Source organism: Bos mutus, chromosome 9, assembly GCF_027580195.1.
Source record: "Bos mutus isolate GX-2022 chromosome 9, NWIPB_WYAK_1.1, whole genome shotgun sequence".
Lineage (NCBI taxonomy): Eukaryota > Metazoa > Chordata > Mammalia > Artiodactyla > Bovidae > Bos > Bos mutus.
The window spans coordinates 39201758-39216503 of NC_091625.1; the positions used below are offsets into that span (position 1 = coordinate 39201758).

The 14746-nt window shown below is 38.1% G+C and overlaps 1 protein-coding gene across 8 annotated transcripts in view; it reads left to right on the top strand.

Annotated features, from left to right (window-relative positions):
* The window catches only part of REV3L (REV3 like, DNA directed polymerase zeta catalytic subunit), a 180017-nt gene extending 165541 nt beyond the window's left edge, over window positions 1-14476 (top strand). For all 8 annotated transcript variants that reach the window (XM_070376418.1, XM_070376420.1, XM_070376419.1 and 5 more), the window contains 5 exons: window positions 3979-4116; window positions 6178-6368; window positions 7149-7395; window positions 9038-9247; window positions 13350-14476. In XM_070376418.1, coding sequence (XP_070232519.1) covers window positions 3979-4116; window positions 6178-6368; window positions 7149-7395; window positions 9038-9247; window positions 13350-13490 — 927 coding nt within the window. In that variant the 3' untranslated portion in view covers window positions 13491-14476. The remainder of the gene's footprint in view (window positions 1-3978; window positions 4117-6177; window positions 6369-7148; window positions 7396-9037; window positions 9248-13349) is intronic.
* The last annotated feature ends 270 nt before the right edge of the window (window positions 14477-14746 follow it).

Genomic DNA, 14746 nt, shown 5'->3' on the forward strand with positions numbered 1-14746 from the left:
ACGCTCCCAGATTTTATGGGCCAGGAATTCAGAAAGGGTACAGCTGGATGGCATGTCTCTGCTCCACGACGTCTGGATCCTCAGCTGACAGCTCAGGGCTATTCTGGGAGAATGTGATGCTGTGGACATTCAGCCTGTGTAGCAAAGTGAAGAGCATGGTGTCCTGAGAAACTACCAGTGGACATGAGATTTTACCTGAAATAGATTACAGGCCTAAACATAAAAGCAAAACCTGTACAACTGCTCAAAGAAAACAAACCATCTGTTAAGAATTGTGATGCATATGTTCATGAATATTGGTCTGTAGTGGTTTTGTTTTTGTTTTTGTTTTCTGCTTGTATTGTCTTTGCTTTGGGGACAGGGTAAAAAAAAAAGCTGACCTCATGAGTTGGAAGTTCATCCCCCTACTTTAGTATATACAGGTTAGCTTGGCATTCAAGACACTCTGTAACCTGGTCGCAAAGAATCATGACTGAGCACCACCACCACAAGATATCAAAATCTGAAGCTAAACTGGTGCTTTGAGAGAAATTTATATATTTAAAGTGCTTATATTAAAAATTTGTTTAAAATTAGTGATTCACGTTTGTAAATTAACAAGACAGGAAAAGAGAAGCAAACTAATCCCAAAGGAAGGAAATAATAAAGAGTGGATGTTAATGAAATGGTTCTTCAGAAAGTTCTATAAATGGTTAAACCGCTAGCTAGAATGATCAAGGGTTAACATAAATTATCAATATCAAAAATAAAAGGTGGGATGTTACTAGAGTTTACAGATACCAAAATCATTTCAGTTCAGTTCAGTTCAGTCGCTCAGTCATGTCCGACTCTTTGCGACCCCATGAATCGCAGCACACCAGGCCTCCCTGTCCATCACCAACTCCCGGAGTTCACTCAGACTCACGTCCATCGAGTCAGTGATGCCATCCAGCCATCTCATCCTCTTTGTCCCCTCCTCCTCCTGCCCCCAATTCCTCCCAGCATCAGAGTCTTTTCCAGTGAGACAACTCTTTGCGTGAGGTGGCCAAAGTACTGGAGTTTCAGCTTTAGCATCATTCCTTCCAAAGAAATCCCAGGGCTGCCGGGAGAAATATCAATAACCTCAGATATGCAGATGACACCACTCTTATGGCAGAAAGTGAAGAGGAACTCAAAAGCCTCTTGATGAAAGTGAAAGTGGAGAGTGAAAAAGTTGGCTTAAAGCTCAACATTCAGAAAACGAAGATCATGGCATCCGGTCCCATCACTTCATGGGAAATAGATGGGGAAACAGTGAAAACAGTGTCAGACTTTATTTTTGGGGGCTCCAAAATCACTGCAGATGGTGACTGCAGGCGTGAAATTAAAAGACACTTGTTCCTTGGAAGGAAAGTTATGTCCAACCTAGATAGCATATTCAAAAGCAGAGAGAGACATTACTTTGCCAACAAAGGTCTGTCTAGTCAAGGCTATGGTTTTTCCACTGGTCATGTATGGATGTGAGAGTTGGACTGTGAAGAAGGCTGAGCACCAAAGAATTGATGCTTTTGAACTGTGGTGTTGGAGAAGACTCCTGAGAGTCCCTTGGACTACACAGAGATCCAACCAATGAAGTATAAATAATTCATGCCAGTAAATTTGGTAACTTCAGAGAAATGGACAAACTCATTGACAATCACAAATTTTAAAACTGACATGAGAAGAGAACCTGAATTATTAAAGATATTTAAGTTATAATTGAAAATCTTCCCTCCCCCATAAAATTTCTGGACTAGACTGCTTCACTGATGAATTTTATCAACCTGCTAGCCCACCAGGCTCCTCTGTCCATGTGATTTTCCAGGGAATCTTCCCAAACCAGGGATCCAGCCCATCTCCTGCAATGGCAGGCAAACTTAACACTGTGCCACTTGGGAATCCCTGTTCATAGTCAGTATTCCTTTTTCTCCATCAGGGCAGCTGAAAGCCGGCTCCTCTTACAGGTTCCCTTGCAGGACCCCTAGGCACTCCCATACGTGTGTGTGCTCAGTCATGCTTGACTCTTTGCATCCCATGGATTATAGCCCGCCAAGCTCCTCTGTCCATGGGATTCTCCAAGCAAGAATAGTGGAGTGGGTTGCTTTTTCCTCTTCCAGGGGGTCTTCCTGACCCAGGGATCAAATCTGAGTATCCTGCGTTGCAGGCAGATTCTTTACCACTGAGTCACCAGGGAAGCAGCAGCTACCTGGGAATCTTGTGCTTCAGTGATAATGATCTATAGGTTATTTAGAAGTGTGCTGTTTAAGTTCCAAATATTTAATATTTTCAGATATCTTTCTGTTACTAATTTTAATTCCATGTGGTGAAAGAACATAGTCTATATAATTTCAGTGCTTTTAAATTTGTTAAAGTTCATTGTTTGGTCTAGCATATGGTCTCTTTTTTTTTTTGGACTCTACTGGGTCTTTGCTGTGACCATGCAGCCTTCCTCTGTCTGCGGCCAGCTGGGGCTACTCTCTAGTTGCAGTGCACGGGCTGCCCATTTTGTCGTCTTCTCTCGTTGTGGTGCACAGGCTTTAGTAGTTGCTGCACGTGGGCTCCTGAGCGTAGGCTCTGGAGTTGTGGCACGTGGGATCTTCCTGAACCAGGGATGGAACCGATGTCTGCTGCATTGCAAGGTGGATTCTTAACCACTGGACCACCTAGGAAGCCCAGCATGTTCCCATGTGACCTTGAAAATCCCTGTGTATTCTGGTTATTGGGTGGAATGGTCTACAGTAACACTTAGGTTAATTAATAGTGTTGTTGAAGCCAACAGTAACAATTTTGCTGACTTTGTCAATTTCTAGGAGAGAGGGCCAAAGTATCAAATACAATCACAGATTTGCCTGTCTCTTGCTTTTAGTTCTGCCAGTTTATATTTCATGTATTTTGAAGTTTTCTTACTAGCTATATATACATTTATGATTATTTATCTCCTTGATGAACTGACATTTTTATCTTTGATAATATCCCTTGTCTGGAAATCTACTTTTTCTGATATTATATAGCAACTCCAGCTTTGTTTTGATTAGTATTAACAAATATATATTTTTTTCTAACCTTTCTATTCTATTTAAAATAGATTTCTAGTAGAAAGCATATTGTCGCATCTCTTTGATGGGATCTAATCTGATCATTACTGCTTTTTACAAGTTACATTTTCTTTTCACATTTTCTAACACCATTTTTACACTTTTTACACCACCTACATTTAATGTGATTACTGATACAGCTTGGGGCAGAAGAAAGGACCAGTTTGGTAATGTAAAAAGGGGTGGAGACACACACCCATTCACCCAGGAATTCCGCTTCAAGGAATTTATCTTTTGGATTAATCCATGCAAGGTTGTTCACGGGAACACTATTTGTAATTCCAAAAGATTGAAAACATCCTAAATGATGCAGAGTAGGTAACTGGTTACAAAATTTATTATACCCTCATAAAATGGACTGCTATGTAGCTACAAAACAAAATGAACTTTCTATTGAGAATGGACTTCTCTCCAAGATAATTACCAAATGAAGCAAGCAAAGTGCAGAGTGAGGTAGAAGGTAAGCTACCCTATGTGTATAAGTACATTTACTTGGAATATCTCTGGAAGAACATACAGGAAATCAGTAACAAAGGATTCCTCTATGGAGGGGACGGTAGACTCTTTATTGTATATTCTCTTGTAACTTTTTAATTTGTACCATATGTAGGTGTCACTGAAATTTTTTAATTCTTTAAAGAGATATGGTTGACTCTGAAAGCAGTCAGCTGAAGAAGGAGCAGAATTGGTAGTGCAAGTAAAGACAACTCATTTTGTGTGCTCTGTCCTCCAAGTGTCGCTCATGAATTTGTTGGGCCCTGAGCCATATTTAGAATTTTCTTAAAATTGACATCTGGTTAGAGAGAGAAAAAGGCATATAAAAATAAGATGTTTGTGGTTGGGGGAAGAGTGCTTATAGAGAGACATTTTATTAATTTCATCACAGGTATATTTGCCCTGTGTCTTACAAACAAAAAAGAGATATGTGGGTTATATGTATGAAACACTTGATCAAAAGGACCCAGTATTTGATGCAAAAGGAATAGAAACAGTGAGAAGAGATTCCTGCCCTGCTGTTTCTAAGGTAAGTGTTTTATCTGTCTTGTTTTCATCTTTTAGAAATAAATGGCAAAGAAAGTGGTAAACATCCTTAAGCAAATATCTAAGTGGAAGAACTGTATAGACTGTATGACTATGTCTAACTAAAGAGAAACTGTATGATTTTTTGAGTTTCATTTCTAATGAAAGCAGCTTATTTAAGTCCTTACCTTTTACACAGTTGCTAAAAAGTAACACTTGAACTTGATAAAAATTTCCTGCCTAATCATCTAGAGTTGATATGATACTTTATCATGTGGCAACACCCAAAAGCTGTGAAGCAGGATAAAGAAGAGAAAGTGAACAGAGAAATTTCATAAGTAAAATAATCCATCTGAGATTAACTGAAATTGTTTACTTGGGTTACCAAATACAAGTTAGGAAGATTTCTGAACACTGGTACTATAAATTACCCAAATTTCTCAACCACAGTAATTTTAGTCATAGTATTTTTTATTTTTTTTCTTTATTCAGGCCCATATTTGTTCTGTAACAAACCAAAAATAATTACTGTCAATCTCTTATGCTTTTAATGCTGTCATAAAACTCAGTGTGTATAGAGTAGGAAATGGCAGCCCACTCCAGTATTCCTGCCTGGATAATTCTATGGACAGAGGAGCCTGGTGGGCTACAGTGCATGGGGTCTCATGAGTCATACATGACTAAGTGACTTTCACTTTCAAAAGAGAGAATGAGAAAGAAAAGAAAAAATCATCTAACAGTCACAGATTTGGTTCTGAAGGACAACTGTTACAATTTCTAGAGAAGATCAGAGTTTTTAGTACTCATGTATAGGCTTTTTCCTTTCCTGTGTAGTATTAAAGGACAAAGTTGAAAGAGTATTCTGTATGTCTATGAAAATCAAAGTGCATTCCAAATATTTGATATTTGATCCCACAGGGATTGACTTATTAGTACTTGCCCAGCTTTGTGAAAAGTGCATGATGCACCAGGTCCCTTTGGGGCACATGCAGTCTCATAGAAAAGAGCAGCCTTTCAGGATCAGGAACTGCGGTTTCATGGTAGAGAAGTTTTATAATGGACATCAAAAATATTTTGGAAAACAAATTGTGTTCAAAATTTAAAAATAAATGAGAAATGTATGCCTTAAAAAGACACAAAACCAAAGTCTCAACTCCTTGCAGACTGCTGATTAGAAGCTTCAGGGATTCTCAGAACATAATTCTTTGTTTTGTGTGCTGTTTATACAAACAATTCAAGCATGTGCAATAAAGCTTTTCTCAAAGCAAAAAAAGTGTGTAGAGTGCTGTTCCGTTTATATCATATGAGAGCATTAAAAGCAGAAGATTGACAGTAATCAACCTATATGTCATATATGTAACATATAAATTTGAGATATATTTCATACTAGTTTCTGGAAGGATACTATCCAGTGCATTCTTTCTCTGAGGGAAGAATGGTAAATGGTACCTTAGCTAAGTTAGCAAACTTGTGTAAAATACATATGGGTTCCAGTACTCAAAATAAGATACAGAGCTTTCACCTGGAACTAATTTAAATTCATTCCAGTGTATGTCAGTCATTTTCCAGTAGAAATACTGTAGCACAGAAAATTCTGTCACAGTTTCTATTTACTGACATTATAAAAAGGCAAAAGACTGGCTTTTCTTTCACTGTTTGGTGATGTTTAAACTTCTTTCTGTCCACCTGAATCCAACCCTTTCTATAACAGAGTAAATAAAAAATAAGACATGAAAATCATGTCTGGCTTTCTGCCCTACAGTGCTCTTGGCTGTATAAGACAAATGTTTCATGCTGCTCATCACACACAGCACACATTTCATCTGCATGTCATTCCAATATGATTTTCCTCAAACTACATAATTCTATTTTTAGAAATAGCAAGCTAAATCTCCAAATAATTTCCATTTTCAATAATTTTTTATTATCCAGTCATTGTAAATAGCAGATTGTTTAGGTAGATCAGGAAGTTTTCTGGTAGTTATGTAAGTGAAAGTGTAACAGCAGTGATGAAATATATTAGAGGATATTTTACCTTTACGAGCATATCCATTTTCTTTTTAAGATACTTGAGCGTTCTCTGAAGCTGCTATTTGAAACAAGAGATATAAGTTTAATTAAACAATATGTTCAACGACAATGTATGAAGCTTCTGGAAGGAAAGGCCAGCATACAAGATTTTATCTTTGCCAAGGAATACAGAGGAAGTGCCTCTTACAAACCTGGTGCCTGTGTGCCAGCCCTGGAACTTACAAGGTAATGATGCGCACAGCAGCACAGCCCTCAGTACCTAGGAAGTGTGGTCCTGGGATTCTGAATGGTTTGGAGTAGATGAAAAGACCTAGTCCACAGGCACAGATACACAGTTGTCTGTTCTCCTGCCCACATGAAGCCTTAATAACATGAGTGGGTGACCCCCAAATACTGCAAGCTCTGAAGTAGAAAAAAGAGCTCCTCTTCTGGCCTTCCCTACAAAAACTAGATTCAGTGAAACTGTAATCTGTTACAGAGCTGGAAGTGATTGTTTTTCCTATATCAGAATCATGCTTCTGCTAAGTCATTTCAGTCGTGTCCGACTCTGTGTGACCCCATAGACGACAGGGCTCTGCCATCCCTGGAATTCTCCAGGCAAGAACACTGGAGTGGGTTGCCATTTCCTTCTCCATCGGAATCATAGGTAGTCCTTAATATTGATCCTACCACAGCAGTAAGGTGGTGTCATTCTAGAAGGAGATCAGCTGATCAGCTAAATTTTCTCTTATCTTTTAGATTTATGATAGTTAATTTAAGCTAGTTGGTATCTCCCAACTCATACTGTTCTCCAGGTAACAGTAATTTACAGGGTAAGTTTGATTAAACTCTTAGAGCATATCCACTTGGTGCTAAGTGAAGTGTATATGGCTGTCAGAGTTAAACTACCTTTAAGGTTCCCCTTGTCAGTTTCTCATGGCTTCATTATTTAATTCTCATTTCATTTTCTGGAGAGATGCCTTCCATGACAGTCTTTGAGTGACTGTTTTATTTGGATTTAAATAGGAAAATGCTTACTTACGATCGGCGCTCTGAGCCTCGAGTTGGGGAGCGAGTACCATATGTCATCATTTATGGAGCCCCTGGAGTACCGCTTATCCAACTAGTAAGGCGCCCAGTGGAAGTCCTGCAGGACCCAACTCTGAGACTGAATGCCACTTACTATATCACCAAGCAAATCCTTCCACCCCTGGCAAGAATCTTCTCTCTTATTGGTATTGATGTCTTCAGCTGGTATCATGAATTACCACGGGTAAGCCTACTAAACAGTACCTATGCTATGACTCCATAGAGAATTCACTTAACATTTTCAGTAGAACTAAAGACTTTATTTACATGCTATCAGAGCAGAGCAAATCCTTTATTATCCTAAACCAACAAAGGCGCTATACTCTTCTGGTTTCATCTTTTACAAACACCTTCCCAGCTTCTGTCAGATTAGCCAAATTATAGAAGATTAAAATAAATCCCACAACTACTTCAGTGGTAAACACTTAACTATATCACAAACAGCAAATAAAAATGAAAGCAGAAATTCCTTCAAAATGGGTATTTAAGAAATATATAAGCTCTAGTAGCTAGACATAGTTCTATAGAGACCAGAGTAAAGAATATTAAAGTATCATTTTACTAAAATAAAACATGCAGTGTGAAATCTTACCAAAGGGAGTTTTGCCTGAACTCCTTTTTTCTTAGTTTATCCCCATCCGAACTCTGAAGGAACAGTTTGTGGTTCTGTAACAATCAGAGATACATTTCTCTAGGAAAGTAGCAGTTGTTATCTGATGTTTACAATTAGGTCTGCTGAGTCATTTGCTCAGACTATGAAAGCCTGAGAGTATTCAGGAAAATTGATGTAAGTTTAATACTTAAATTGTTTTTACTTTCTCAGTATGCACTTAGGGCCTCAAGGAAAAGAAGCAGCTGGGAAACTGAGGGGGAAACTGTGCTTTAGTCTTTGCTGGCCAGCATCCGTAACGCTGGGCCCTGGCTCTGCTCCACAGAGCTATCAGTGTTTTTCATTGCATCAGTAGCAGGAGTGGCATTTATAAAAGGCTAACCTAATAACTTTTGTGCAGAGTGACTTGTAAGACACCAGGGGAATGCAGCAAGGGTATGATAGTAAGAGGATAATGTTATTTCAGTGTGAAGAGTATCAGAAGACAGATCTCTGAAACATTATCAACTTCAAAGAAGGAAGCTTAGGTGACATGTATCTAATTTCATTTGAAATGCTCCAGGTTTACTTTTGCTTGAATTTTGCACCTTAATGCCTAACAGGCTACTTTTTACCTTGCTTCCTTGGCCAAAACTGTGCAGTCTTAAACAGTATCCACTCTCAACCTGGATTTTCTCCTTTGTCCTCCCTGATCTCCTTTGCCCCCTATAATTTCATACATCTACATATTGCAACCAAAAAAAACCGAGTGACAAGAAACTATTTTTGTTTTTCATTGAAGTACAATTGACACACAATCTGATATTAGTTTCAACTATACAGTATAGTGATTTGACAATGAGATGATCACCATGATAAAATCTAGTTATCGTCTGTTACCATTTAAAGTTACTGCAATATTATTGACTTTATTTCCTAATCTGTATAATATATCCTGATGACTTATTTACAACTGGAAGTTTGTACCTTTCTAAGACCATTTTCCTCCCCCCCAAAAAGGAAAACAAAACAATATATCTGATGATATTAAGCTATAAAAGAAGGACTTTGTTCTTTTCTAAAGCCCCATTATCTAGAACCGTTCCAGATACATAGTAGCTATTCAGTATTTGTTCAACACCGGAAATAATGCCTTAGTGATCCTGTAATTAGCTTGAGAAGAGCCACACTGCTATAAAGCTGGCTTAGACTTATTTCTGAATTGATGCTTACATAGATCCAGAAGGCCACCAGCTCCTCTCGAAGTGAACTTGAAGGGCGGAAAGGCACTATTGCACAATATTTCACTACCTTACACTGTCCTGTGTGTGATGACCTGACTCAGCACGGCATCTGCAGTAAATGTCGCAGCCAGCCTCAGCATGTTGCAGTCATCCTCAACCAAGAAATTCGAGAGTTGGAACGTCAACAGGAGCGACTTGTAAAGGTACAGCCTTGTTCAATAGACCCAGAATCCCAAGCAGTCTGAGTCTTCAGGGAAATGTAGTCAACTCCTGAGGGAGGTGTAGTGTGAGATGTGAAAGTGGAGTAAGGATTCTAAGTTAATCAACTTCTAAAATCCTGAAAATAGCATAATTGAACTACTAAAAACTAATTGTGCTTATTAGAACCATAGAACTATACTGTCCAGCCATCCAGTTTCTTTTATAGCAGTATTTCTAAAAAAAGAAAATACTAATTGCTTTGTCTCCCATATCACTTACCATTCTCATAGAAATCTTGTTTTCTTAGAGAATTGCTAGTCAACTTGGAACGTTTGCAGTTCTTAATGACTGATTGTATCTCCTTATACCATCATGTTTCCAGTTAGATTTTTAGCTTTCAGGCAAGAGTAACAATCTTGTGGTAGAGTTTGTTTTGTCTTTAGATGAGCAACATATAAGGTTATTGAAATATTTTAAAGCCAACCTGATAGTTAAGAGGCAGTGTGATTCAGTGGAAAATGAATCCAGCTGATAGTAAGGACATCGGGTTTTCAGTCTGGACTCCATAGTATTGGCTGTGTCCCTGGCCCCAGATTTCTCAGAATGCAAATTGATGCTCATAGGTCCCTACTAGCTCTTCTGTTGTGAACTCTCCTTACAATCGCTCCTAGCAGCTCATCTGCTCTAAAGTAAACCAGCCACTAGTATGTAAAGGCCAGGCTCTGCACCATGCCCCTTCAAGGTAAAGAGGCTTTTGAACCAAGTCGGAGTGTCCACAGCCTCCTAGAAGACACTCCTAGCTGCCACGCAGGGCAACAGGACAGAAGCCATCTCTGGGGAGACTAGGCTGTTCAGAACTTGTATGCTTATAGAAGGAAAATTACGGACTGTTAGAGACTGTTTGCTCTACACCATCCTAGCCGCTGTTCTGCATTGGCAGAAAAAAGTTATATAGTGTATATAGCTAGTCATTCAGAATGCAGTAAATGAATTTCATTAAGGATGGTAGCATCTGAAAGGTATGATTTTATTGATGCAACCATAGAAACCTAGCTTATTGAAATGATAAATTGACTTTTCCCTCTCCCCATCCATCTACTAATTAGTTCTTAAATAAATAAGAACTTTTCTGCTTCTCTTCTATTATCATCCTATAGTCCAACCACCATTATTTCTCCCTAAACTCCTGCAGCAGCCTCACACTAATCCCCCTGCCATCCTGTCCATTCTCAGCACTGTGGCTCGAGCCTCCTCACCAGAGAGCAGGTGAGGACAGAGGCCCTGCCCTTCTCTCACTGCTGAGTCAGCTGTCCCTAGCTAGAGTCCAGCCCTTGCTGGTGGTCATACATATGTATTAAATGAGGAAACAGCTGCTTGCTGAATGCACAGTTAAAGCAGCAGTAAGTCACTGGAGTGATTACCAACCAATTTTTAGCCCATTTGTCCCAGTTTTTGTACCACCACAAAGTGGTGGTTGTAGTTAGTACAACCACTAGTAACCGGGTGTCCCTAACTTGTGGTTTTTGGGTTCCTACCCCAATGGCAGCAACTTGCCCTCCTAGAAAATTCCCTGTTGGCTTCTAGTAGAAGGTGCAGACATGGGCAGGGCCTCCAGAGCTCCCGAGTCCGAGGCAGCTCCCTGGACCTGTCCTCTGCCCCCAGCAACATACACTGTGCTAGTAAGTGCCATCAGTTCAACCAGAACCCTCGTTCAATATTAGATCTTATTTCTTATAAAAATGCAGTTTTAAAAGTAATGCTATTCATGAATAAGGGGTGGTTCATCATCTTTAAAGAGACATTTTAACTTTAGGATTGCTTTTTTCCTAAGATAATTAAAATGTGTGTCTCCTGTACATAAATAACCTGTAGGAATTCTCACAAAGCAGAAATTACAGGAGATAAAATAAGAAATTGTCAGAAACATTAGTAAACAGCTCTCATACCAAGACAAGTGATCAGAAATAAGTACAATTACTAAAGATCTAAACATTATAAGGTAAACCTTTTGATTATATATATCAAACTCTCTAACCTAATAATTAGAGAATATATCTTTCAAGTTATGGAAAACATTTATATGAAATGTTAAATAATTGACCATATCTTAGACTACAAAGAAAACCTTAATACATTTCAGAAAGTAGAAATATTACAAACATTTTATCAATACAATTCTATAAAGCTAGTAAACTCAGAAAACAAAATGATCCTTGTATTTGGAAATTTTAACACTTATTAAACAAACAGTACATACAAGATTCTAGACAGCCATGGCAGATCTCAGAGAAAAATTCATCACCTTAAACATTTAATTATAAACATAAACAAAATTAAGCATCTGACTGAAAAGTTTTCAAAAATCTAGAAAGTAAGCCAAAGGATAACAAAAAAGAATCAATAAATAGTAAAGCAGGTTTTTGTTTGTTTGTTTCTTAAGCATCTGCTAAAAAATAAGTTTCTAGGTTGTGGTGTTTAAAGTTTTAAACATAACCTGTTCAGGGTTTAAATCACCAGTAAAGGATCTTGAAATTAAACATTAAGTTTAGCGAGACAAGTAATTCCATCCTGGTTTATCAGACAAGCACAGAGTGCATAAATATTTATCAGTTTGTTCTGGCACCTGGATGTAGCTGCAGGCAATGGAGCTGTGATACAGACATTCTATATTTAGAAGTAGCTTTAAGTCTCTTGGCAGAGATCTAATCGGTGAAAGTCTTCAGAAGAGAACAGCACATTCTCCAGAAAGCACACTGAAGTTTGGGGCTCTGAGCAGTTCGCTTGTAGCAGTATCATAATACCAGGTAGAGTAACCAGGGTGTTGAGAAAAATGGGCCCTGCAATCGACTGAAAAATATTGGGGCAGAGAACAAGTCGTCCTCCCCCCTCCTCCAGCTGTGAGGCCTCTAAAACAGAAGCTATTAGATACAGACCAGAGAATTAACTAGAGCAGATCTGATTTCTCTCTTAAAAGGTAATTAGTATAACAGCAGCTAATTGCTATTCCTTTTTTAAATCACTTGGATAAACTGTTCACATTAAAAATCAGCCTGTATTTTCTTAACCCTTGGGGCCCTCACTAGTATCCTTTAAAGTTTTTTTCTTTAAAGTTTTTCATGTTTTACCACTTTTAAACTGTGTGTGTGGATGTGAGGGCGATCTGGTTGCGACATCTGTCACCCCATTGATCGCCAGGGTTGATGCGGCTGATCTGGCTGACTAGGCGGGTGTCCCCTTCCTCCCTCACCGCTCCATGTGCGTCCCTCCCGAAGCTGCGCGCTTGGTCAAAGAGGACGACCATCCCCGCTAGAGGAGGACCGGTCTTCGGTCAAGGGTATACGAGTAGCTGCGCTCCCCTGCTAGAACCTCCAAAAAAAAAAAAAAAACAAAAACTGTGTGTGTGACTTGAGACCTTACATATTAAAATCTGATCACTGGGTAAGATATAATGCTTTTCTTTAAAAACTGCCTTATGATTTAGTATTTTCTTTTAGATCAGTTCTCATTATACATCAGCATCATCTGGGAGCCCTAAGATGTACAGATTCTTAAGCTCTCACACCCAAAGATCCTGATTCCTTGCTCAGACATTAGTCTATTTTTAAGCTCATGTACAGCCAGGGTTGAAACTATTGGTCTATCCAGCTACTTTCAACATCTTTGATTTCCACCCCCACCCCCATACTAGCATTTTCTCTTCTGAAATAAGAAAGTGGATAACTTTTTTGATTAGCATATAAAATGTTAGAGTAACTTGAAAAAACAGTGTACATAAGCTAATTTAAGAGCCAGTCTTTGAATGGTAATTGGGTAGCCTATTTTGTGGATCTTAATACAATAGGATTCTACCATAAATGAAAGTTGATTTCTGGGATTAAATGAATCCTTTAGGGAATTTCATGCTCTCTGGTTTGCGAAATAATATTCTTTAGAAACATCTCAACTTAGGGTTGGCTATGCTTCAAAAAGATGAGAACTAATGAAACTTTTCTGTAATATGTGCCAGTAATTTGTGGTGGGTCATGAAGGATTATAAAAGTCTGCTGTTTACACACGGAGACAGAAACCTTCCTATGGTTTGACGCACTCCTCTTGTCCTTTCAGATATGCAAGAACTGTACAGGCTGCTTTGATCGACATATCCCATGTGTTTCTCTGAACTGCCCAGTACTTTACAAGCTCTCCCGAGTAAATAGAGAACTATCCAAGGCACCGTATCTCCGGCAATTACTAGACCAGTTTTAAATTGTCAATATCACAGAATTCCAGGTGCTATTTTTCAGTGTTTACCACTAAACTGTTGTGCATGGTGCTTTTTCAACTTTCATCGAGTCAAGTATGTTCATTGTCTGTCTATTATCTGAAGACTATGAAGACTTTTATGATAACTGAATTAAAAATCGTATTCGTTGATCTCTGAATAGCTCACTTCTTACAATGTACAAATTCCTCATCCTTTCACCTTTTTAACATTGTTTTATAATGCCGGTGTTGAATTTGCTCCAGTATGTGTAACATCTTGTAAATCCATTTGAGTAGATCGTATTTACTTCCCTGTGGAAGGAGCACTGAAAACCTCTTTAAAAAAAGACATTCGTGTTTTCCTTGAACTGTCTGTATCAAGACGTGTTACTTAGAGATACTCATTCACTTTATAATTTTGACTGCGAAATATTTTGTAAATACACTTTTTTACTTTTCAGACAACTGAGTAAAATAATGTGCAATGAATTTTATACAAATGATTTTCAAGTTGTTTGGTATATTTCCTCTAGGTTTTGCTTGACTCAGAGTAGAGTTGTTATTTTGATCAGACTGTGCAAACAGTAGTACCATGTGTAGCATTTTGAAACATTATTTTCTAAAACCGCTGTCTTGCTTTAGCTATTAATGGGGCATTGTGAGGAACTGTGCAAAGACATTTTTGTTACAAACCTGTGGGCCTGTTGCAATACTTTAAAAATAAAAAATTTTATTCCATTTTTGCTTGTTTTGTATAGACATTTCTATTGCTTCTAAATATGCTTAAAATATTTTCTTTCCTTATGTACTGTACAGTTAATCTTATTTGCCATCATCTTGAACACAAAATGTGTATTTAGAATATTTGTATAACTGTATATAAAAAAAGAATTATGTGGTCAGTGCATTGTTTTCTAAACTGGAAATCATTTTGTTTTAAAAGTTAATAATGGAAACCATATTAAAATTGAATAAAATACGAAATACAGCATTGTGGTTTTATCTTGCTGTAAGTCAAATGCTCTTCATCTGTTCTATAAGCCTACACTAGTTACACCCTCCTTACCCCACCCCTTCTGAATTTTAATAAGGTAAATTTAACTCATATCCTAATTGATGCTGTAATTCCCTTACCCAAACTTTCAGATTTTTTTTTAATGGGAGCAAAAGTAGTCTAGGAAATGTTTAGCTTTCATCCTTTCAGAGTTCTACAAATCTACATTTTAGTGCATCTCCCATGTTCATTTAGATATAATGTC